At 41.8% G+C, this 26,954-nt stretch overlaps 1 protein-coding gene across 2 annotated transcripts in view; it reads left to right on the top strand.

The window, feature by feature from the left end:
• LOC117755053 (rho GTPase-activating protein 20-like) overlaps nt 1-26,954 on the top strand; it is a 56,518-nt gene that overhangs the window by 11,460 nt on the left and 18,104 nt on the right. Inside the window, exons 1-9 of one of the 2 annotated variants that reach the window (XM_034574547.1) lie at nt 11,245-11,532; nt 14,466-14,551; nt 22,333-22,509; nt 23,679-23,828; nt 24,445-24,486; nt 24,821-24,905; nt 25,024-25,101; nt 25,401-25,467; nt 25,927-26,130. In XM_034574547.1, the coding sequence (XP_034430438.1) occupies nt 11,425-11,532; nt 14,466-14,551; nt 22,333-22,509; nt 23,679-23,828; nt 24,445-24,486; nt 24,821-24,905; nt 25,024-25,101; nt 25,401-25,467; nt 25,927-26,130 (997 nt within the window). In that variant the 5' untranslated portion in view covers nt 11,245-11,424. Of the gene's footprint in view, nt 1-11,244; nt 11,533-14,465; nt 14,552-22,332; nt 22,510-23,678; nt 23,829-24,444; nt 24,487-24,820; nt 24,906-25,023; nt 25,102-25,400; nt 25,468-25,926; nt 26,131-26,954 lie in introns of those variants that run through there. The other variant, XM_034574546.1, reaches the window with a different exon arrangement.

Raw genomic sequence — 26,954 nt, 5'->3', positions numbered from 1 at the left:
TTGAAACCAAGAACCACCCACTTTCTTTGAGGTGGAAAATAACACTCTGCCAACCCTATAGAACAGTTTGATTGTCTGGTTTTTCAGCATAGTTTACAAGGTCGTGGTTTTTTGGGGGGAGCGTGTAGCTCATTTTTAGCTCTGATCTGAGGTAATTACTACATGTAAGAGAAACGGCCACCGCTGTGAAGACTTGTCTGGTTATTATGGTTGGTTTAAGGTGGGGGAGCTTCGTCCAAGAATGAGGGGCTCTCCTCTCCTCCTCCTTGCACGTGTGATTAAACCACATGCAAATTACACACATTCTGCACCCTGGTCTGTCGAAAAGCATTTTGTCACATTAAGAGGCTGTTTTTTGAATATTGAAAATACTTAAAAGAAACAAGTGGACATACTTTTTCATCAACGTGGTGTTTACATAATTTGGAGAATATGGTTATGTCTGTCATATTTGCAACAGGAGACAGATGCACACATGCTAAACCACAGTTATCTTTCCTGGCAAAAGAAAAAACTCCAGGATCTCATTTCCTGGACCTTTCACTTTACACAAGACCTCCACTGTCTCAGATGGGAGCATTTCCTGGGAGTGTGAGGACAGAGACTGAGGAGGATGATGTATGAGACAACAGCCCATCACACATTCAAACGTGCACACAGATGTTGACACAGCAGGACGAATGTGTTTCAGGGCATCAGGCCAAAAGTCCTGTTATCTGCAGTCGGGTCTCGGCTGCTGCTGCACGTTTCTCTGCTGTTTGGTTTTGACAAGGCACATGACAGAATGTGCAGCGCGAACGAACACCCGTGGCTCTGCAGCGCTTCTACGGCATGTATTAAAAATAGCAACAGGCGTTCCCTGGAAACACAGGGCGAGTGTGTTTCCGTGCACGACTGACACATTTTTTGTGATCGTGAGTGTGTCAGTACGTGATTATTGTGTTTTGTGTCAATGCTGGTGTGTATGTGTGTGAACAGTTTGTGTGTGTGTGAGTTTTCTTAAATGAAAGTGGATTATTTGGGGGCAGAAAATGGAAAAACATTGCATTTCTGGTCCAGATCCTGGTTTATTTCTGGCACTGCAGAGCTGGGACGTGCCATTTCTTTCGTCATTAAGACGAACACACACCCACACACACACACACACACACCCACCCACACACACACACTCACACACACACATATGCATCCTTGCCTTTTAATCAAATCCAGACCATGCCTTGGGGGGGTTAGTGGAGCCTCTGCGGGACGAAGTGCTGTCAAACTTCTACTTTACTGAGCTGCTCCCTTGAACACAATTCAGTGTGCATGGAATAACCTACATGTTTATTTGAGTTATTTCATTGTAATAGAAAGAACCAACATATTCTGTGTGGTCTGCTTTGTGTTGCACATCATGTCTCATGAGCTCTGCTTCATGTTCAGTCCAGAGGCCTCTCACCAGCGCTGACCTTTGACCTCTTCATCACTGAAAGCGTGTTGTGTTCATCATCCTGGCACAAGACGCTCATTCCAGTGTAACACTTAGATTAACGCTAGATTCACATAGTGGGAGGAAAATCATAAAATTTGAAAAATATAATCACACGCAGATTTAATTTTTATCCCAAGGTCAACATCCTCTAACGATCCTGACCTTCTGTGGTGGAATGCAGGCTTTGAACTCTTGACCATCAACCACTGGTGGGTCGATAACAGGCCGCTGGAAGTGATAGCGGCTCACACACAGCGCCCGGCGGACGCTATGGGTCTAAGCGCTGACTGACTGATGCTCACACACACATGCACCCACATGCACACAGATAAAGGCAGATGGACTTCACACACACACACACACACACACACACACACACACACACACACACACACACACACACACACACACACACACACACACACACACACACACACACACACACACACACACGCTCACACAACGAGTAGTAAACGGTTAAGGCTGCTTATCCTCCCCTCTAAACATTCCTCATTAGCTCTTCTCTCTCTGCTGCCTGTCGGACTCCTCCTGCAGTAAGTGAGAGAGAGAGCAACTGCTGTCAAGAATCACTTGTGACTCTTTCTCTCTCTCTCTTCCTTTCTGCCTCTTCTCTCTCCCCCTCAAGTCCTAACTGTTCAGATGCCTTTTAACAGAGATGCTCAGAGAAGCTATCCTCTCTGTCGTACACATAAACGACCATTTGGCTGCACGTTGTGGTCATCGTTGCTAAAACTTGAGCAGTGACTCAGCCCCCTTCCTGCAGGTTTTTTTTCTCTGAAGTGACCATTTTCACTGGCAACTCATTCATCATGCAGAGCTTTTGGAGAACGTGAGGCAGCCGACAAAAATGCCTGAACGCGCTGCCTCAAGTCAAAAGTGTCAGTGCAGTAACAAACTGCCTCAAATTTAATAAAAGGAAACAACAGTGCAGAACAGAAAAGTGATCAATCATAGGGAGAGAGTTAGAAAAACTAATTTGAACAGAGCTGATGTTTGAGTGAATTTCAGATTACTGCAATGGGCTGTTTGCTTGGCCTGTGGTAACACTCGTTGCAGCTTTCTTTATTTTTATGTCGTTTTTTCTCAATGGTTTTGTCTGTTTAGGCACAATATGCATGGTACAAGTATCAATCAATCAATCAAAAAGATCTTTCTGAATCTGTAAAAGTGATTTGTAGTAATGCTGCAGGACTTGGTCCACAGAACCCTGATGCTACATCACCGCTGCTGCAAAAACAACTGTTCACCTGTTTATTCAAAGTTCGGTGAAGATTGACTCCGTATGCTAAACCCCGAACCGGAGAATCAGTCGATGTTGTTGTGAACGTGCTGCTGTTGTGATTGAGAACATCCCTTAAGTTGATGAGTCCCAGCCACCGCTGGTTGCCTGTTTATCCAAAGTTTATTAATATTGAACATATCATGCGTTCAAATCGCACCAAATGTGTGAAGCCGATAAGATGAACGGTTCTCGAGATAAACACGACGAAGAAGGTTTATATTGTAAAAGCATTGTCGGTGCTGACTAATGTGAACAGCAACAGCCAGCATGGCTTAATTGTAGCATTGCAAGTGCAGCAACGCCACAGAAATCCGTGACATCACATCAAAGGCGTCAGTGAAAAAGCTATGATCCTGAACACTATTTTCTAACCATTGTAATTCTTTGCTTCACCTTGTCAAGCTGTCAGATTGTCGCTGCCAGGTCTGATGAGGTCAGGGGTTTAAAGCCCCTCAGAGGGTTTAGCTGATGGACTGAATGTGAACATGTATCAAATGGCCTCATCTGGTTGGTAACATGATTACCTTGGCTGGCTGTTAGCAAGGGGAGGGGGCTGAGTTTGTTTGGATAAATTACTTGAACACGCAATATGCAATTTCCTAGTGCTGAGAGCCTTTCAATCAAAACAATGACAAAAGATGGAGTTTGGTGACGTTGTGAAGTAGCCTGGCATCATGGGAGTTGTTGTTTTACAGCTTGTCCCGGTTAGGATTCCCTCAGTGTTAATCCTTCAGGAGGTGATTAAGAGGAGCCCAATTATCTGCAGGGGTCTCCTCCTACGTCTGAGTTTTACTGGTGCAGTTTGGCAGACGTCCTGCAGGGGCTGTGAGCCGAGCTGCGGCTGAACGTTTCTCCGATAACTTATGACTGAAATCCTTCACCCTGTAAATATATTCTAATGTGCAGAGGGGATATATGATGTCAAATGAAATGTATGTTACATTGATTAAAATATCACAGATTTCTCTTAGTTTTGCAAATTGCTTGAAACACCTGGGATCATGTTTGTGCATAACTGAACAAAATATATAAATATATAAATCTAGGTCTAGTCAGTAATTGATTTGAATGTGGAAATGTACTTTAATTAATGCATCAAAATCTCCAAATAGCTTATTTCGTTTGAGTCAGAGTTAAATCCAAGAAAAGTTAGTTCTCATATATATGTTAAAGGCTGAAACCACAAAACTCCTCACACACCTTTGTCTGGCAGAAGTGACCATTTCATCTGCAGCCCATTCATCACCATTCAAAGCTTTTAGGGAGACGTCAGGAAACCATAAGATGCACGAACGAGCTGCTGCACTTCCTCTCTAACTAAATCACCCATAAATGATCTACTGCACAAAGGTCAAACTGTTTCAGAAACCTTGAGCACTCAGTGACAGTTCAGTCACGTGCTAATAAACTGGACAGCTTTGTCCATGCAAATAAAATTATTTAAATTCACTGACTCTCTTTTGATCATGTTCTTTTCAGTGACTCATTTTGCTAAGATAAATAGTCTTTGTTTGCGTCTGTGCTGTTTACGCTCAAAAGTTTTAAAGTTAACCTCTGAATATTCTTGTATGTTATTTCAGCTCCAGTGTTACCTGAAGATACCTAGAACAAATTTTTTTGCTGGCATGACTTTTTGCAGTTTGGATGAAGAAATATCAAAACATCAGTCAGAATCTGAGCCAAATACGTTAACATTTCCTGGCAGATCCTCATGATCCACTGTGATTACATCAATAATCCCGAGGCAGCAAAAGTTTCTCCCTGTATCATTTAAGAGAGAAACTCAACCAGCACGAGATCTTTATGAACCAAATCTGAACCTCGTTGCTCTCTCTTAATTTTGGCGTTGCTTATTGACAACTGTATCGCTGCACAGATCTGTTAAATTGTTGGGTTGAGGTTTATGGAGGTCAGATCTGACTGATTCCTGTTTGTGGAAACGATGAATTACCTGCAGTACCTGCAGGACTGAAGACCTGTAACTCCAGTTGGATAAGTGTGAGGAGGAGTAATGAAGCTAAGACCTAATTGATATCAAATTGACTTATATATTTTTGCAGAAAGTCAGATGAGATTCAGTGAAGTTTTAAAACGTTTTCTGTCATTTTTTAAATATCTATGATCATAATATCCTGCAACCACGATATAGTTTATAAAGTGGTTTTAAAAATGTCCAATGCATTAGTTATCTCACTTTATAAGAACAATACTACTTCATGCATTGGTACAAAGGAACAACATCAATTTGAGAAAACTGGGCTGATTTGATTTCCTCCAACATGACAGATAGCATCAGTTAAGATGTTAGAGATCTCATTCATATACATTCCTTGAATAACTTGCTTTGAGAAGAGAGAAGAGAAGCCAATTAAACCTTTTCCTCACATTTGGCTTTTGGGGGAATGTTGTGGCATAAGGAAACAGTCAAGTCATGTTTGTTTACATTTGACTAATGTGCTTCAAAATAAAAAATCAAACATGCATGACAAATATATATCGTGACCAGATATATGAGATGAAAATATATGAAATAAGAACATGTTACATCTATAAACATTTAAAAAATAAAATAAAATGTGTGAGGGAGTGAAATATGTTAAAGATGTTAAAGAAAGTGATGAAAACCAACAGGGATGAAATCATAACCTCCTTGGCGGATTTAACAAAAATCAAATACAACAAATACATCAAGAGAGTCCAACACTTTCTCTCAGAGACTCCAGGACAGATTAAACTATTTGCCCGTATCTCACAGAGTATTCCACTTTCAAAGCTCATTCAGTCTTTTCGCTCGTGGAATCAAACTCCCGTGCTCACACCCTGGACTCTCACCGTGGACGGACCCCTGCCGCTCTCACAATGAAACCCTGTTCGGTCGAACCTGCTGCCGACACCAGCACGACCTCTCGACTGAAACCAAAACAGTTGTGTATCAGCCCCGAGGTCACAACTTAACCTGTCCTGCTGCATCCTCCACATGACTTCTGTCTCTCACACACACACACACACACACACACACACACACACACACACACACACACACACACACACACACACACACACACACACACACACACATTCCTACCTTATCAACAGTGGGACTATGGCGACCACTCTTTCAAATTACAAACACTTTCCTCAAGTCTTTCAAAAATGGACCATTATATTTACCACTTGTACCAAACAACATTAAGTATCTGAGGGCCAACATATAAACGAAGAAAACAATTCACTGTCACTTATGGTCAATTTAGCGTCTCCACTGAGGGAGGAAGCCAGAGTCCAAAACCCATTTCGAAACAGGGTCAAATTGGGACTCCAAACAAGAACCCCCTTGAAGTGAGGTGAGGGTGTCACCCACTGCACCACCCAATCAAACATCTTCCTATGACAAATATTTTAAAAACAATTTTCTCGTGAGAATATATGAGGCACTAGAGTGGCCAAACGGCACAAAGGTTAAAAAAAACATTAGAGCATGTAACCAATATGCAGTGTATATTAACAGCCGTAATCTATGTACTTAAGTATTGTTACTGTGTTGGAAACCTTCGGAAGATTTGTATTTCAAACCTTTTGTGTATTTTCCTATTTCACAAACCACGGCTTCAGCAGAGGTTGGAGGGTGGGAACGGTTTTGACACCTCAGGTGCTGAGAATTGACAGAATGTGAACAACACGCTGCATCTTACAGAAACAGTATGTGACAGTGTGACATCAGGATGATACAGTCACAACAACAAAAACAACAAACGTGCACGCTGCAGTGTGTCAATAGCGTCTTTAACTCTATGGGGAGACTGTGGTAATCAGATTAACAGGGTTAGAGGGTCTGGAAGGAGGAGGGGGGGTCTGTGTGTATGTGCGTGTGTGTCTGTGTGTGTGACGAGATAGCAGATGTAACAGCCAGACTTAGACCGTCTGTTTCTGATTTCTGTCTCAGTGTCTCTGCGTCTGACCGACTGAGTGATCGGCTGTCCCTCTGAGATGGGTTGGGTTTAGGACATCACATAAAGAAATCTCATATATCAGTATTTGGTCGGAGACACGTTTGCACATTCAGCTCCTCTTTCAAGCAACACCAAGAAAATACAGAAGAGTAAGTTATTTACAGAAACTGGAAATAAGTGATTACATTTTGAGAAGCTGACTCGATGACAGCTGACACAAACTGACCAGCAAACCAGCTGCTTTTAAGTCACAGGACTGTAATCAACAAGCAACGGTTGTAATTTCGTAGTTAGAATCAGTCAAAGTCAATCAAAGAGAAATGAAACTTTGATTCGCAACCTTCAGGACATTATCTATCGTATACATTTTCCTTGATGGGATGAAAACGCAGCTGTTTTTAGAGCTTAAAACCTGACTTGACCATGTCAAACCACTCGAGTCAGGTCTGTTCGAGCCGGCGGCGAGCGAGCCCACAATTTCCATTTTCCACTTCTCCACAATGTTTCTTTAAATGTCTTTCCTCCCTCTCCTCCACCTGAGTCACTCCCTCTCACCACAGGCTTTGTCTCAGTCTGGTTCTCCCAGGCCTCCTCCGTCTGTCTCCCCCCCACACGTCTCCGCGGCCCCAATCGTGCATGGCCTCCTCGAGCCGCAATGTTTAGACAAACCGAAAGAGACAGAGACGCGCTGACTGTGAAGGGAGAGTGATGCCGAAATTTCCGCCTTCTCGTTCTCTGTAACTAACCCTGATGTTTTGCCTCAGAGGCTTTAAAGGCTGCATCGTAAATCCCTGAGGAGTAAACACACCATGAGAACACTTTCAGAGAATTTTTTTGGCAGTGCTCCTTTTGAATGCAACGTTATTCTCCAAAAACTAAAATTGCTTTTGTGCAATGGTTTTTTGTGGGGGAGGGATAAAGATAGATTGACTCAAGTCGCACAGATACAGGATGGATGTATAAACGGATAGACCTGCATTATCAGAGTTTTTCAAATGTTTTAAATCTGCATATTGCTTTCTAAAAAAAACACTCGGAATGACCAGAAACTACAGAAATGCCCAAAACATATTTCCCACCCTCACATTATTTTGTTTTCCACAATTTGTTCAGCCATACCTCAAACATTTGTCGCCCAGAAACCTCTGGATTATGCTGTTCAGGAAAAAAGGGAAACAGTGGGTCTTTATTTTTGGCAGACGACGTGGAAGTCTGGCTTCTTAAAGCAGCAGCGGTGGCGTTGGCTGCGGCGGTGGAGGTGTCTCTTCCAGGGTAGCGGATGCTGTTTTTGGGTCACAGCGACTCCCTGTCTGCCTGAAACATTTCTGTCATCTGTCACACGTCAATCCCCTGGATCCTTCCATCCATCCATCCCCCCGCTAAACCTCCTCATCACGCGTGTTTGTTTTCAGAAGAGGCAGAGGTGCTCTCCTTAAATACATATTCAGCTACGTTTTGTATGTGAAGCTGCATTTGTGCATGTGTTTACAGCGCAAAGTGCAAACCCAACACCTGAACCCTGCACAGACGAGAATAAAGCCTCCCGTCAGAGCTCTGGACTCTGTCCAGCTCATTTTCTCTTTCTCTGGGATCGACTGTTTGCCGTCCAAGTCAATACTCTCCTCGGCTTCAGGTTTTCAATAGCCTGACTCCCCGGGCGTGACAGAGACATTCCCTCTCAGCCACACTTCAAAGAAAATGTCAGATGATATTTGCAAGGACACATATTGATTCCCTGTCTTTCCTTCGGAGAGGAGAATATCAGTATAGTGCAGATTAGGATTCGTATTTCTCCCCCGACCTGCAGTCAGTCGGCTCGGCTCAGGCGTGAGGGGAATCCTGGAGTGTCAGATGGCGAGGTGGGTTTAAGAGTGCTTTAAAGTTATCACAGAGAAAAGTGTTGTTTCTGCCATGGATACTGGAAGTAACAAGCAATAAAAACCCCAAACACGCTTTTTATTTTTTATTGTCGCAACCCGGTGACAGAGTGGAACACTGAGGCAGCAGAAACAAAACAGTGCAATACAGTGACAGTCGTGGTCGACTGGCGGCATTTCCAACCACATTTCTGACACACCCTCAATTTATATTTTTCCTTTAAATCCAGACGACTCCTGAAAACAGCAGGAAACTAAAGCCGTCATTTCACCCCTAAAACTAGAGAGGGTTTAAAACACTATTTGTTTTAAGTTCAAAAACAAATGTGACTTGGCCAAACTGGGCCCTTGATGAAAGGATGATTTAGCTGCAGAGGGAAGGAATGTGGTTTCCTGCTCATCGAGAGACCTCCAGACAGAAGCCGATGGTGTTCCCCCGGCTGTTGTTTCATGCATCTTGTGACATGATCAAAGGGGAACACTATCAATGTTCTAATCATCGCATGCAGGCCACTTTTCATGGGACAGATAAGACAGAACAATTGGTGCATACCTTTGTATTTGTGCAGACAAGACAATGGTCTACAAAGATCAGCTGTGCAAAACAATCCTGTCAGCTTGACACTGTTTTATGATTTTTTTGTTGCAGATGGCATAAATAAATAGCCTCGCAGATGCCTCATGTTTTGGCTTTTAGCTGTCAGACACATCAGAGTGTGGCTCAAGCTCCAGTTTTCCATCCGAGCCAAAGAGAAAACTAATCAAATCCACCCTGAACACGACAGGTATTCTGTTTTTTGTGTCCAAACCCTACTCAAGGCCAATGTTTTCCCGGATAACAGTGTAAAAAATCAAGTAGAAAGCCCAGCCAGCGTGACAGAAGATCAAAAAACAAATGGATGCGAATATCGATTCAAAATATTTGTCCGTGTCCCTACAGGTTCACATTTAGCATAACCCATAACTATTGGCTAGTCTGACACGCCCCCTAACAAAGCCAGGTAAAAGAGGCCAACGTTTCCTACATGCACTTGAAGCAGTTGACCAATCACAATGGATTGGGGAGGAGGAGCACAGGAGCTAAAAACTGAGGGTTTCAGACAGTGACTGAAAAGAGGAGCTGCAGCAATGAACACTATGCGTAAAGTGACGGGTTTTCTAAACATTAAAGCAAGTAAACATTTTCGAGTAATAACACAAATTAAAATGATCAAACCGAATAAAAGTAGGCCCATAAAATGCCTCCTTTAATGGTTACTGATACGTACAGATTTCTCTATAATACTTAAAACCAAACAAATCCATTCAGCTTTAACGGGGGTGTGTGCGCTCTGACCACCTTCAGTCCTTTGAAAGTAAACACCTCCAGCCGCTCGGGGGAAGTTAACCTACAGTGAGGTGTACTGTAGCTACAGTGAAAAGGCAAATGTGTCAAACGTGTCCCGCTGTGGCTGTCTGCTCTGACATTCCTCCTCATCACTCATGTTATTCTTGGCGCCGGCAGAACATTCTTACACCTGGACCCTGTGGAAACTGCTTTCCTGTCGTACGAGAACAGTTGGCCTCTCTGTGGTGCTGACTGCCAGACAAGCAGAACACATGATGGGTGCTTCAAATGAAAACACACACACACACACACTTGTAGGTATACACAGTCAGGATCAAGAGTTAAACCAGAGCAAGCTTTTATATCTGTGAGGCAATAAGGAAAAGGAAGTTCTGCTTTCAAAATAAAAGCACAAATAAACTCGTAAAGAATACCCATTCACACAATAACATGAAATTAAACACAAAAATACTTCATTAAGCCTTTTTTTGCTGCAATCCAAACATTTTTCACATTGCAACTTAAGATTGCAACTTAAGATTTGAAGTAACAAAAATTAATACAAAAAAACTACAAACTCAGGTGATTTATAAAGTGGAAGTGCAGAAAAGAGCATAATCAAAAAGAAGTAAAGATTTATAAACACGGTGCATTACATTAAACAGCTAGATTTTATTAAAATTATATATATAATTTCCTTGTTTTTTTTTTTTCTATTTCTATGAATCTTTGAAACACCCACATTAAGAAATAATTCACATACTGAATCTGTCTGGATGTTTCTCTTTTCATGATCTGTCAGGCTCCTTGTATCTTAGTTCTTTATTCAATCATAAGGATATTTATTACCTGTATATCTTTAATGTCCTGTTGTGAACCCATTAAAGCACATTTGCAGGACGAATAGCTTATTCCTGCAATGTATAATAAAACTTATTCTAATGCAAACAGATGCTCATTCACACTCAAATGAACTATTTATAAGATATAGCCAAAAACTAAGTCAATGCTCCATAATTGTATGTGTGCTTCCCTGACTGCATCCTTTCTCAAAGTTTTGTGGAAAGCTGTTCTGTTTTTTTTTCCATAATCCTACCTACAAACAAACCAACCAACCAACAAACAAATGGAAAGTGGTCAAAACATAGCTCTCTCGGTGGAGGTAACTAGCCAGTTAGGTGATCAAAAACAACAAATTACAATGTTTCATACTGGATGGGTTTTCATTCTCGCCTGTTTTATTTTGACAAGGTAGAGCAGTGGTCGGCTGATTCACTTCCTCTGACTTTACAACCTCAGACTCAGAACAAACTGCGCTCACACACAGACACACGCACACACACTGTGGAGGTTCATCTCCCGGAGGTTCATCATCTTGCTCCCCGGCATCATGAGCTCTGCTCGGACTCGCTCTCTGATCCTCGCCGGATAAACGTTGGACTTATTTACGCTCGTATCATGGGAATATACCGTCGGTGCGCTCGGCTCCGTGGATGTGTACAGCCTTGATGGAAACCATGTCACCGCAGCAGGGGACCATGGGACAGAACAGGTCCGACTCTCTGACCGGAGAGAGCAAGGCGCCCACCGAAAACAAAAAGGTAACAGCGGCGCTTCTCTGCTGATGGAGCAGTGGACACAGTGCGTCCTGTGCGTATTTACGCACAGAGACTCCAGGCGCTTTCAATAGAGATACATTATTAGATTCAAATCTGACCCTTATGAGACGTGAAACTTTATTTTGACGATGACATAACCCTCAATAATGAGTGTATGTTTTTAAGTGAGTTTAAGACTGACTATGGATGATTTCTGCGTAAAATGTCTGAGTTGTTAATTACTTATTTCCATATTTTACTGCTGGACTACTGAAGTTCCCTTTTTCTCACTGGTCGTGGAAATCTGCAGTTGTTGGTTCTGCTTCACACCAGGTCAGTTTTTTGGACTGGATAATGATTAAGTCGTTGGTGATCAAAGCTGTTTTAATTAAAAGACTTATCAGATTAGTTTCAAATGAACATTTAAACCACGATTAGGCACTATTCATTTATTTGGTGTTTCTGATTTCTCATTTGTGAAACTCGGATTTGATTTTAAATGCGTAAAATCCATCTACATTGAGATATTTATAGTGATATTAAAATGTTCTGACTTTTAAACACCTTTTTTAACCAAGAGAAACACTCAAATCCGCTGGATTGTCTCTTGTTAGTCATTGTTATCTCAAATAAATGTGTATCTCGCTGAGCTGAAGAGAAACCAAACAGCAGATCAGGATAACGAGCTGATAGTGATGATTTGTCAATCAGACAGACATAGGAATGATCAGCATTTCAGGCCTCTCTAAAGTTAGGCTCCTCTTTAAACAACAGAATTAAACTCCTCGTTTTAACATATGATTCATCACCTCTGACTCTGTGGTTTAGCTAAGCCGCAGTTACTGTAGTTCCCCCACCAGTTTTTGGTCACTGGCTCTGAGTGAAGGGCTGATGTGTGAACTTGTAGTAAACAGCGCCCCCCTCCAGTGCATGTTAAAATAAAGGTTTAAGAGTATTTTTTCTGCAGCATCTCAGAAGGATGTGTAGAACTCATATCTGCTAAAATGCTGCAAGAAAAATAAAAATAAAATACTAAGTCAGCCATTGTCCAAATTTTGAGTCTTATTTAAACATTTATATGAATATTCTTAAATATCAAAGCCGCCCTTTGTTCCTTGAAATAAAGCTCATTGTCTTGCCATTATCTGCAGAAAGAAGTTTATATGTCAAATTATATATAGATATGTATACTTTATGTCCCTGTTAATTGGGTTTTAATGATGTAATAACTTTACCAGTTTTGCTTCAGGTTAACCAAACCAAAGAGTGACGGTTTATAGTTCCTTTACAACAGCTACAGTCAGTAGCTCCAAGGACCGTTCCTGTGTTATTGTCTGATTTCTTCACCTCCAACACAGGATATGCACGGCCGTGTTTTTATATGAGGAGACTTAATGTTTTCCCAAGTATTTCACCACTTCCCCGGCCCACTGCACTCGGCCGTGGTTTGGAAAGTTTCTGCGCTCGGCTCAGCTTTGGGAAGTTGTGAATAAAGGGCTGTCAGCCGGCCACCTCCAGAGTAACTGGAGCCGCGCTTCATCGTCACGTAAAGTGTAAAGTTTCCACATGCCTCCCTGCGCTAGGATGTTGTTTTTCTTCACATGTTTCTGTCCAAATGTTGAGGCTTCTTGACATGTACGACAGCTACATGTATAGATGGTATCTCTGTGTTGTTAACTGATATGAAAACATTGTTGTTTTCTTTAAGTTAGTGCTCACAGTTCATCATACTCTGATAATTCAGGATTTACATGTACAGCAATGATCTGATTTACCGACTATTGACCTTAATCTGAATATGATATATCTGATTAGAGTAGTTGCTTGTAGAATATTCCATTCATATTCCTGTTTACATGTTACAGAGCATAGTCTGATGATGACGTCAAGCAGTTGCAGAGCGTGACGTTATAATGCGATTAAGATGTAAACATGTCCACATTATGCAACTAAGGTCAGAATACCCCACAAGTCGTAGAGTTGGTAGAATGGGAAGAATGGGGTGACTGTGGCTCAAAAGTTAGAGCGGTCACCCTCTAAAGAAGGTCGGGGGTTCGATTCTTTCCCTTTCTGCATGTCGAAGTGTTTGGGCAGTATACTGAAGCCCAAATGGCCCCTTCTCATAGATGCACTGCATAAATATGGGTGAATGGCAAAAAGCTTGTGGTAATTCTGACTCTGCAGATTCAGCTGAGACAGTTTCTTACATGAAAGTAATGAAGTCCTAAAACCAACCTCAAACATGACCTCTTCCTCCTCCTTTGGTGTGGTGACTTTGGCCTTTATAACATTTCTATTGAAGGGGAATGTTACACCAATAAGTCTCCACACAATGAGACTTATTTCATATCCGTACTTTAGAATTTCCAACTGTTTCCATACCATATACTTTTTGGGGTGTTTATGTCTCAGATGCTTTTGGAATGTTGTAAATAGATCAGCCTTAAGTGGAATGGCTGTGGTTGCCACGGGGATGACTGTCATACTTGAGGCTGCACGTAATTCATCATGTTACAGTGAGACTATACGAGGGATCGTAAACATTGTGCAACACCGTGAGACGACGTGTTCGTTCGCTTCACTCTCCCTCCCCGTCCGTCACCCACTTTTCGGATCCATCTTTTAGCGATTTCGCTCACTTCCTCTTTTTCCTCTTGGCTGCTGTCACTTCTCTTTTTCTTTAGCAAACTCCTTAGACAAACAGACACTCACACACACACACACACACACACAATGGAGTTTTTTCTATTTCCCTGTCTGCCTGTATTTCCTGCAAGCTTTAAGCCGTGCTGGCTGTGTGCTCTGCATTTCCATTTGGCCTCCTTCTCAATAACCACCATACAGAATGTCTTTTATCATGGGATGCCAAATGGCGCTCACCATCACGTTCAGTCAGTACTTGCATTGAACCTCCCCCTCTCTCTCTGACTGCATAGAAGATGAAGACCTTGGCCCAAAGACGACAGTCGGCTCCTTCGCTGGTCATCAGCAAAGCACTTACCAGATCGAGAAGCACGTCCAGGTATGAGCTCACACACACACACACACACACACACACACACACACACACGCACACGCACATGCACACACGCGCGCGCACACACACACACACTGGAGCTCTGACATCATTGTTGGCCTGTAGTTTGTCAATGGAGCGATGATTTCTCTCAGGAGAAAACTGCAATTTGAAAAAGAGTTTATTTCATATTCGTTCTGTATAAATGATGATTCCTCTGATTAAGGTTAACGGTTTTATAAGCTGTTTTCAGACAAGCACAGAACAGGAAATTTCCCTGAAACGTTCTGGATTTAGGGTTTAACGGTTTAAAGGAGAGAGATTTTGTCCCAGAATTACTAACGCAGGGATTTAAGCAAGTTATACATAGATATTACACAGGCTAAAATCGCCAGACTGAGTAGAAAAACCTGCATGAAGAAAGTGGGAAGAAGTTTTTGAACTTTCATGATTAGATGATGTGAAGATTCAGATTATTTCCCACCCTGCTTTGAACGCTGGCCTTCCTGGCTCATTCATGGCTTTGAGCGGGGTTTAAATGCTTACCTCTCTCAGAGCTATCAGGATTTTCATCACCCTTGCCCACTATCAAACAAATCCTTTCCTCTTCCTTTTAACAGGGTCGGAAATAAGCCATTAAAAACCTCTCAGGGGAAGCATGTATTTACCAGGAACTTCACTCTGTTTAACTTAACTCTTTGCCTGTGCCAACTTTTGGGGAATTTCATGGACTTTACCAATTTCAATAAAAATCTTCTTGTTACAGAGAAATAAATAGTTTGACGTTAATGGAAACATATGGAATCAAACCAGGAGGAATGTGGTGGTGTTTCAAACTTCAAATTTCGACTCTAAACCCGTTTAGACTTTGAAATCAAGGTTTATCTGCCACCATATTCTCTCAAGTGAGCAAGTGTCAGTCTGGTGTGTTTATGATGTGTGTGCATGCTAGTGGCAGTTTTTAGTGACGGCACAGGGAGGTCAGGTTGGGCTGCTGAACTGTGAAACGGGACCATTAGACCAGTGCTGAGGGAAACTCTTCACACTTTTAAATGGGTCAGCGCTCTTGGGGCTGTGTGTGTGTGTGTGTGTGTGTGTGTGTGTGTGTGTGTGTGTGTGTGTGTGTGTGTGTGTGTGTGTGTGTGTGTGTGTGTGTGTGTGTGTGTGTGTGTGTGTGTGTGTGTGTGTGTGTGTGTGTGTGTGTGTGTGTGTGTGTGCGCGTGCGTGTGTGTACATGTGTGGGTGTTTGTGGGGGGGGAGGTGCAGAAGAAAGTTAGGACAACTCATATTCTGCTTGCAAGCACAGAGGGAGGGAGAGACAGACAAGCTATTGAGTGAAAGACAAATAGAGACTGACTGACAGTCTCTTAGTCTGTCCAAGTCCGCCCAGTGTGTGTGTGTGTCTGTGTGTGCAGGTTTTACAAGTCAGGAGGTATGGAGCCAGGGCTTGACACTCTCAGCTGTCACCTTTGACCTTTGACATCTCATCAGGAGGTGTACGGGCCGCTTTGGCTCATCTGGGGTCAACACCTCTCATGTCGTGTGAGGTGTTCATTAATGTCCGGATGTGTGTGTGTGTGTGTGTGTGTGTGTGTGTGTGTGTGTGTGTGTGTGTGTGTGTGTGTGTGTGTGTGTGTGTGTGTGTGTGTGTGTGTGTGTGTGTGTGTGTGTGTGTGTGTGTGTGTGTGTGTGTGGTGGTCGTCAGGTGACTCACAGTAGGTAAAGGTGAAAGATCACCACCGTGATTATTGTGCAGGTGATGTCAGTTATTTCCATATTTTCATGATGATTGATTAAGTTACTGGATTTCCTTGGTTTCTTTTATTTGTTATGAATTTGTCTTGACAGCTTTTCATGCTGTGGTAGCTGTGGTATAAAAAGTGCTACTAATACAGTTTTTATTGGTACACCAGTTGTGCCAGAAATACTTGGCAGTGGGTTTCACAGCACAGCAACACCACTGTTCTCTTTATCCAAATAAATATCCCTGGCTCAGGTGGTTATTACAAAAGAAGGAAATAACCTATACCCTGTGTTTGTCATCCTAAGTGTAACTGAGCGGGTATTTGTCTTTCTGAGAACTTTGTACAATCACAAATTAAAGGAGGATTTTCCTCTTATATCAGAATCTGTTTTGTGTCTTCGAGGCCACAAATCCACATGGGTTCTTTCACATCTACCACATGAGCACAGTTCCTCATAAGTAACTTTAGTTCAGTAATATCTCACTCACAACTCCTGCACTTTTTGTGTTTGTCAGTTCCATATATCTGTAGTGTGAGGTATTATATGATTCTATTGCAATTAAAAATAGATTATTACAGAATCGCTTCAATCATGAATTGTATCATGAGTTACCCTGCGATTCCCACCACTTTTAACAGTGTTTTTAACTTTTTCATTTTTTGGTCTGATTAATAAAAATGTATTTTAACATAAAAATCTAAGTTCTGATTTGCTTAGTTTGATTGATTTCATTGTTAAAAAAAACAACAACATATAACAGATATTGGTATATAGACATATTTACAGGATTATTTTTATTAATTGTAATTAACACCACTAACCTGTAGCCCTGTGTTGTCATGTTAGCTAATTTAGTGTGGCTGTGGCTCAGAAGGTAGAGCAGGTTGTCCATTAATCATAGGGTCAGTGGTTTGATTCCCCGTTTGTCCAGGTGGTGTCTGGATGTCTGTGTGCACGCTTGAACATCAACTGTATTCAAAAGCACTTTGAGTTGTGAATATAAATGCAGTTTTTTTACCATCTCAGGGAAATACAAGGTTTTCACTATATCTCTTCTTTGCACACTTTTATCGTTTCTTCTCTTCCAACCTCAATAAACAGCATCAGCTCTTTGTGCTACATTCACAACTGTTTAAGAACCTAGTCTGGAAGCACAGAATTACTTAAGGACAAAAGATCTTTTCATAAACTCAAGTTCTTGCTCTTGTTCTTATAACAACAGCGTGGAAATTAGATTTGTTTTAATGTTAGACTAATTAGAAACATCAGCTGAAAGGCTCCTTGGCCTTCAGCTTAGCCACTTACATCACCTGCAAACACACACACACACACACACACACACACACACACACACACACACACACACACACACACACACACACACACACACACACACACACACACACACACACACACACACTGTCGCACTTATCCAGAAGTATAACGTCATCTCACAGTGCAGGGTATTAAACTGGAGTATAAGCAAATTATGGTGATCTTTGAACAAGACGACAAGTACATGAACACACACTCACTCACATTTCCTACAAAAGCCATATCCTGCTTTTAATAGTGAGATCTGCTCAGGATAACATGGCCGATAGCCCCTGGCCACTTGTCCTTTACCGACTGAAAAAAAGGGAAGAGTTTCATTATTCTGACCTCATCCACTGTCTGTATGTGTATGTGTGTGTGTGTGTGTGTGTGTGTGTGTGTGTGTGTGTGTGTGTGTGTGTGTGTGTGTGTGTGTGTGTGTGTGTGTGTGTGTGTGTGTGTGTGTGTGTGTTTGTGTGTGTGTCGCTGTACTTGTGTGTATTTACTCTGGCCATATAGAGGGCATTGTGTGTCAGCCAGGGATGACAATACACTTTGCATACGGAAACGATTTGGTCCAGCCTAAGTTGGTTCAGGCCAATTTGAGTCAAGGGGAAACCTCAAAGACATGAAGGGTGAAACAGACAGAAAGTAAATTGATTTTGAATATATGGAGGCCTGCTTTTATTTGATTTAGAGATCACCTGTTAATGAAACAACGTGGACAAGAAGATGAGCTTCTCATTGAATTAAAAAAGAATGTTTTTTGAGGTGGGGATTGCTTTGCTTCATTAGCTGCCCGTGCTTTCTATCCATAAATCAGCATTTTAAATGTTAACACTGGATCATTTGATCTATGTGGAACCTGTAGGAAGTCATCACCAGACTCTTGTTTATATGTCAGAAATTTATGGACCCAGTTATTTGAAGAACACGTAGTAATATTTTAAGCAAAAGGGATCTAAGTATGTTCCTTGTGGAACTCCTTATATACAAACCTTTGTTTTCATGTGAACAGCAGTTTTTTTGCAATGATGGAACAAAAGCTTCTGTGGATTTTGTTGATGGCACAGGCTGGTGTGGTTCGTGTGTTTGAGCAAAGTGACGTCCTCTTTAATCTGCATGTTAACAGACAGTCTCTCTCAGTTGTCAGTTGCTGCTTGTCTGTACAGCCTGTGTCTGGGAGAAAGAGGTCAAACTACCGGTGATGCAATCCTCATGTAGAAACACACACACACAAATAAGTTTAATAAATGCCATACAAACAGACTATCACACACGCACACACACACCATTTGACGTTTTTTTCCAAAAATTCCTTCCTTCCTTCAAACCTGTTGGTGGCCTCAGATTTCGTAAAAAAACTGATGATACAGAAGATATAGAATCTCACATTAACACACACACACAAACACTCACAGGGACATTTGTGGGGTTAATAATAAAGCTGACCAGATGTGCAGAGTTATATAAGTGTGTGTCATGGCTGCCCTGAGGGAGTCCGTCTACTCGGTGGGGGTTGGTGAGGGTTGTAAGCGGAGTTGACGTTGCTCAGCGACTGAATGGTGTAATATGTTAAATGAAATTATTTCAATGAGTAAGTTTATTAAGGTATTGATCCTTAAAAACATTGATGAAACTTAAATTTAATGAGAGGATGAGGAAAAATGTGCTTGATGCAGAAGAAGAAAGTGAGAGCGACACAGAAATGAACTGAGAGAAAAGTGGGATGACAGACATGTTGGAGAAGAAGAAAACATACACAGGGAATAAGTGAGAGCGAAGAAAGAGAAAGTTACAGCTGTTTATCCAGCTGTTGTCCTCAGGTTGTATCGTACTTACACCTGTTGGATCATGCTTGTGTCCATGACTGAAACTTTACTCATCTGTCCCATCCCATTTAACAACTGAGTGAATCAAATGGGTTATTTCTAATTCTTTTGTGATTTTGACTCGTCCTACTTTGTGATTTACGCTGATAACATCATCCTTTATATCCAAATCTTTCCTGGTGCCACTTAAATATTCTTGCGGGGACATTAGTATGCAGTGCTGTGTGCGTCTTTTCTACACCGGGCCCTCATTGTGTTTCAAAAAAGTCAACAGTTCTCGGCACAGAGCCGTGCCTTGACAAAGGTGGCCATGTATGCGCGGGCGGGACGACCACTCGATTTATCAACATCACATGATGCACAATGGAGCCATTAGCTGCTCATCCATCAGACTCAAAGGGCGGCCGGCTCAGCTGTCAATCTCACATTCAGGAGTGAGGGGTGTGCGGCGAATACAGAAGATTTTGGGGCAGCGAGATGTGAAAGGGTCTTTACAGCAAGGTTTGTCCGCGTGTAGAAGGTTGTGTGTGTGTGAGTGTGTGTGTGTGTGGCCTCTTCCGACAGGAGCATTTCCCGGACCTGCTTCAACAATAAGAACAGACAAGGATGTGTTTTTCAGACTTTTGCTCTGTAATGATTGTAATCATGCTGCAACTTCACCAAGGAACTCCCCCAAAAATCCTCCCGTCACCCCATTTGCATGTGGTCTCTCACCCCTGCTGTCCTGCGGTGTCCTGTGGCCTGACATCAAGAGAACAGGCACTGCCATGTTGAGAAATCCAATAGGAGCTGAGCTTTGATGCGGAATTAGTCACATATCAAAGACTCTGGAGAAAACTCATTTTGAACTTTATTAGTTCTTTGGAGACAAAATTTGGAGAAAGAGCAGAGGGGGGAAGGAAATAGAGTCATGTCCCCAAATGACTTCAAGCTGCAAGAGTCAACACTGAAAATTAAGATTTACATGTTGCAGCCTCCATGTCTTTGATACAGTAATAAAGAAATGCTTGATTTAGAGTAGTGGGCTGGTGGTTGTGTACATGTTTTCAAAGGGGGGTAAAAACTCATTTCACAGTAAAACCACATGGAGAGATTTTTTTTTCTTTTCCAGGAACAATAGCTGATTGTTTTGCAACAGGCAATTTTGTCATTGTTAAAGCAACATGTTGTCATGCCATGTCTTGATAAAGTAAAGTATTGTTGACCCGAGAAATAAAAGAAAGACGAAACGGATGTATTCCTCTCAACCCATCCTTCATCTTCATTTTCCCACTCTTTCTATCCCACGGGGCCTCAACGCTTAATTGGCAACATTCATCGCTTTTAATTGAATTCACTCAGCAGCCCTTGGATTTATATTTGGATGGCACACAAAGACAGACGAAAAAGGGAAGCACTCCAGCGTGGTCGTCTGTTCTTTGTTAATAATTACGTGACCAATCACTTACGCAATGCCACTGGAAGGATTTGGGTGTATGAGCGAATTTGAACTTCTCTTTCCTCCCAGCAAGAGTTGGACTACTTCTTCTATGTGGAAGGGGTTACAAACAGAACTGTGTGTGTGGGGGTGCGTCCTAGGATGTGCATTTGTAAGAGAAGTATGTTAAAAAGTGGGTGTGTACATGCGTGAGAGTGTGTGAATGTTTGTATACGCAGAGAGGCAGAGACGGAGATAGAAAGTGTGTGTAAGTAGAGATCTACGTCTTTTATCTGCTAGAGAAGCGTAAACAGGAAAGGATGGAGCTCTCAAACTATTTCCTCTTCCTCCAAAAATTCCCCACAGTTTACATCTGTCCATCAGCGGCACATATTGACAGCAGAGACGCAAGATAGAAGCTTCGAATTAGAACCAAAGAGCCAGAATAGATGATGTAACAGACACGTTTTTTGGATGAACGATTCATGACCTCTGCCAAGGAGGTTATGTTTTCACCCCTGTCCCTTTGTTCGTTGGTTTGTTTGTTTGTAAGCAAGATTACACAAAAGCAATCGAACGGATTCTCACGAAACCTGGCGGACAGACGCTCGGTCAGGGAAGAACCCATTGAATTTTGGTGCAGACCTAGATCAGGGGGGAATCCATGAATTAGTTTTAGTGCGTTTCACTGTTTTCTCAGAGAATAATTCATGGATCTTGTTGCAAAATAGAATGGCAGACCATCACTTATTACCTCACACATAATAGTAGAAGTCCTGTTGATGCTGGAAGGAGCCTCTGTTCCATCTCTGCCTTTTCCAACTGTTTGACCTAATAGAGCCATCTTTGTGCACATGCAAATAATGTCTAACATATTTGTCCAACCAGCTCATGCAACATTATTTGTAGCCAAACAATTGCACCATGGGTCCAACATTTACTTTATTGAAAGCACTTTATTTATGTGTATGATTGCAACTGTGGCGAATCAGTGAAAGAAATGCAGTAAATAATGAGGTGCGTGTTACAGTTTTGCACTTTGTTTCCCAACTGCACAAGCTGTTTTTTCTTCATGTTAGGTTCACCACAACATGCACGTCACGTTTTGTTACCTACCTCCTTGCTGATGTGCCATTATTCCCATATGCTGGAGGAGTTTGGAAAATCCCCTTTAGTTCAAATGCAGCAACTGTAAAAACACTGGAATGAATCAAGCTTCCTGAGTTATTTCATACTCTCACAATCAATTCCTGCACTTTCAGTCCCTCATTCTTCTGTCAGCTGCTTTGATGCATTCAGGGGCCCAGTGCTTTGCTAAATGGCTGTTGAGGGGAGTGAAGAGAATTTGAGCCCAATGCTGCGGTTTGAAACCTGTTGATCAGAGGCATGCCTCCAAACCACAAATACCTCCTTAGGGGATCAATAGAGTATTTGATTCTTTGTGTTGTGTGTTTGACTCTGGATTGTTTTCGCCCCAGGGAAAGCTGCCTGACGCCAGTAAGCCCAGAGTCGTGTCCCCTCGTCCAGGCGTTCCTGGCTGAGTGTCCAGGCCGCCTATTCCTGGGACACGCCCAAACGCAGCTAAAGACGGGCCTGCAGACTCAGGAGAGGCATCTCTTTCTCTTCACGGACACGCTACTCGTCGCCAAGGCCAAGTAAGTGCTCCTTTGCGTGTCTTGTGAAATGACAGAGAGAAGAAACGAGTGTATGTTTTTGTGGCTGTGTGAGTGAGATGGAAAATGGAGACGGAGAGACGTAAACAGGAATAAAACGAGGGACAAATTTCAGAAACCAAGACGCAACTTTTCATCTGCTGCGCCTAGTTTCGCAAACAATAATATGTGGAAGATGGAGACGCGTCTTGAGCGACTACATCTTTCACTCCATTCTTCCTCCCTGACTCCCCTCTTCCTTTCATTACTGCCTGCCCCATTTTTCTCCACTATATAATTATTTCCCAGCCAATTAAATCCATATGAAGCCTGGCTCGGATCAAAGCTACACTGGCCTGACTTGGGCCTACAGTATGGGTCTCCCCACCCACAAACTGCACACACACACTTTCAAAAATAGTCACTTGAAAAGCACACTGAGGTTTTTGAAGTCAGCAAACACACACATACATGCACGAATGCACACATATAAACACATGGGCATGTAGCGACGGAAACAGACTTCTGCTCTGTGCACTTATGTGCTTACTGTACACATACACCCCGAGTGCAGACACAGCGGGACCTCTGTGGTCTGTCCTGGTAGTCATGTGCCAGTGGGCGGAGTTGACCCTTCCAGCACAGAGCATAAGCCATAATTGGTTTTATTACATTGTGGCTGAACACAGGGTGAGTTGGAGGAATGTGTGTTGGCATGTGTGTGTTTGACAGAGAGAGATGGAGAAGACAGTCATTTTTTTTTTGTGTGTGTTTTTGTGCCTATATATCTGTGTGTGGATTCCACATGTGAGTTTGGAGTTTTTCCCTCTATAATCACAGAAGTCGTGAGCGTGGCTGTGTTTAACCTCTGACTTTTAATATTTTGCTTCTATATTGAGTGTTTTTAAAGGTTTGCCATATGTTAGTGGTTTATGGAAGCTGTTTATGAAAAACTAAGTCAAATTGGAAGTTAAGAGGATCTAAGTACGTTCCTTGTGGAACTCCTTGATAAGGGACCTTTAATTTTTTGTGTGAGCTTTTTACAAAATATGTTCTAGGGTTTCTAGCGCACAAATAGAAGTTAGTTAACTTTTTAAACAGAAAATCCTATGGTTGCTGATTCCAGCTTCTCTAATGTGAGGATTTACCCGTTACACAATGTTTTTTTGCAGGTCTCCGACTCATTTTAAAGTGAAAGCCCAAGTCCGGGTGTGTGAGATGTGGACGGCCAACTGCATCGAGGTGGTGTGTGAAGGAAGCACTAACACAGAGAGGAGCTTTGTCATGGGTTGGCCCACCTACAACTGTGCGGCCACCTTCAGGTATAGACACACTCACACACTTACTCACACACAAAAACACATGTGCGCTTCCCGGGAAAATTAGATTTAGTTTCAATTTTCCCAGATTATCGTAATACTTAATAATAAGACATTCAATGCAATTTATTTTCCTCTTACATAGCTTACATGGCATCCATTGCATGTCATTCATACCAAGCACACTAAACATATTACACATACACTATGTCCTGAGGTGCAGACGTATATTAATAGAAGGAAATTTATAACTGAACATGCAATCCCAAAATCTTGAAACTCTCAAGCGCTAAGGGAGTTCTCAGTCACAAGGCTCCTCAAACCAGAGTAGTCTAGAGTAGACAACCACAGATGCACAACAGGCACAAACGTGCAGCTCACATGCAAATACTTCAATTTATATGTTCCTGCCACGATGGAATACACACATTCATTCTTCTTTATTCAATCTTATTACAATGTCTTACGCCTGGAATCCACTAATAGCAATGCATAGCTTAGGGCGAGGTCTGTGGTTTTTACCCATCCAGAGTTACATAAGAGAGAAAAAAGAGACAGCTGCTTTATACACGATTTACTCTTCTGATTATGCTTCATCTCTTTCTGTCGTCCTCTTCAGCGCTGAGGAGCACAAGGACAAGTGGTTGGCGCTCATCAAAAGGTAAATGCTCGGTTAAACCACCCGCTACTTTCTGTTTGAAGCGTTTAGCTCGATTGTTTTGGTGATTTAATTATTATTTTGCAAATGAGATTTCCTTAATTTGCAGGCCACAAAAGATCAGATGGAGCACAAGTGATTTAATAACAGCAAAGTAATTTAGTTTAATCACAGTGTGAACAGATAGAAGAAAGAATGTTATGAGATTAATTTATGAGATATGAAACAATTACAAATACAGATTTACAGCTAAGATGAGGAAGTTGATATTTTACATGATGGCATATTCAAATGCTCTTTTTAAAACCAACCCTCTTATTTTGTTTTGTTTTTTTAGTCGGATAATTGAGGGAAAAGAGAAGGACGACCCTAAGACCATACCACTCAAGATATTCGCAAAGGATATTGGAAATTGTGCTTATGTAAGTTTCTCGTCTTTCCTCTTTAATGTGTAAGAGACATTAATATATTTTGTGTTGTAACTTATTAACACACAAACAACTTGATGTTTATTTAATGTTTCCGGAATGTTCCCATCAGGCCAAGACGCTCGCTGTCAGCAACAACGACAGCACCACTGATGTCATCCGAATGGCTCTGCAGCAGTTTGGCATATCGGTGAGTAAAGACCATATATACTTGTTATCATCCAGTGACTGTGGAAGGTTCAATAAACTCTCGGATAGAAAAGCATTGTGCGTGTGTTAGGCATCTATACAAAGCAATGTGATTTTTAGATGTTTTCACAAAATTTGTAGGATTTTAGATTTTATATCAGCAATTTTTATGTCACCATATCTAAATAAAGAGGATTTAAAAAACTGAAATTAACATCTAATGTTCACTGATGAAGTTGCAGTGACATGATGAAGCATAACTTTTTAATTTACATTACAATTCCCTTTTTCTTTTTCTAGGGTTGCGTTAAAGACCACCGGTTGTGGGTGAGCTCCAGTAAAGACGACCCTCCGTACCCTCTAATCGGTAAGCCCACCTGTCTTTGACATACATTACTATTTAAAACAGTCTTATTATAGAACCACAGTCTTTTCCCTTCAGTCTTTTCCCTTTTCTCCATACAACATGCTTGTAATTAAAGAATTCACTCTAAGTTCCTTAAAGTTAAACCAAAAACATCTTTTCTCATCTGTCTTGTGACATTGTAGAAAAGTAGTCGTTACTATAGCAGAGAATATAAATAAACTGCTAAACAAGCACAAAAAACTCAACATCTGAGAGCGTTTCAGTGAGTTATTTGTCACTGTGATTTTTCTGTGACATTTTCTCTCCATAATTCTTTGCTCTGTAGTTCACACCGAAATTCTAACATCCTAATTTTGGATCGCTGATTCATCAATGCTAATTATTCCCTCGGCTCCGTGCAATATGCGCAGACTGCACATACCAAACCCTCTGACCTCTGCACCCTGACCTCTCATGCAGGCCATGAGTTTCCCTTCAGCATCAAGATGAGCCACATCCGGGACGGTGGGAGCAACGGCGGAGGACGCGGAAGAGGGGGGGATCCAACAAGTCCCACAGACTGTCCAGGGGTGATGCTGCTGGACCAGTGTCTCCCTCCTGACACCCAGTGCCAGTTCATCCTCAAACCAAGCAAAGTCGCCCCAGGACAGGCTCAACTTCTAGGTGAGACTGGATTGAAGGTCCCACTACCTTTTCATGAAGATACATTACGACACCTTAGGCATCATGAAATACTCCTCAGAACAAAACGTGAATATTTCAGAATCAAGCGCAGTTTTATATGTGGGTGACTTAAAGGCAGTAACGTCTGCAGCGTGTTTGTTTAAGTTTACTGTCAGTGGACTAATTCTGTTGCTGTTAAAGCAGTCTGAAGTAAATACAAATAAAAATATATGTTTGTCATATGAATGATGCCGGAATTTTATAGAGGAAACATGGTATCTTGTCCCATTCTTGTGAACATAATATCTTGAGAACGCCTTGAGAGAACTTCTTGAAATTTAGGACACATATTCAGTTGGACTAAAGGATGAATTGATTCGATTTGGGGGCCAAGGGTCAAAGGTCAAGGTTGATGTGACCACAGAATGTTTGCCTTGTGAACACGATATCTCAGGAGTGCCTTGAGGGAATTTCTTCATATGTGGTACAAATGTTAATTTGGATTGAAGCATGAACCGGTTAGATTTGGGTTTCCAAAGTTTAAAGGTCAAGGTCACGGTGGCCTTACAAAATGTTTTTGACCCTTTGAACATGATATCTTATTCCTGCCTGTTGGAAAATTGCTTCAAATTTGCCCAGTTGTCACCTCAAAGATTAATGGGTTAGATTTCAGTCTGGAAATAAAATGTATGTACACTCAAACTGCAGGGCGGTCTCTCTGTTATTCTTTTAATATAAAACTGGCCCAGTGAAAACAACATGCATTTGTTTTATTAGTTAGTTATTAGTAGAACTGCTTCCAAACAAAACGTTATTTGTTCTTA

The sequence above is a fragment of the Hippoglossus hippoglossus genome, chromosome 21 (assembly GCF_009819705.1).
Source record: "Hippoglossus hippoglossus isolate fHipHip1 chromosome 21, fHipHip1.pri, whole genome shotgun sequence".
NCBI classification, from domain to species: Eukaryota; Metazoa; Chordata; class Actinopteri; order Pleuronectiformes; family Pleuronectidae; genus Hippoglossus; species Hippoglossus hippoglossus.
The sequence above is the reverse complement of the archived record's forward strand: the minus strand, read 5'-3'. Positions and strand labels throughout refer to the sequence as shown.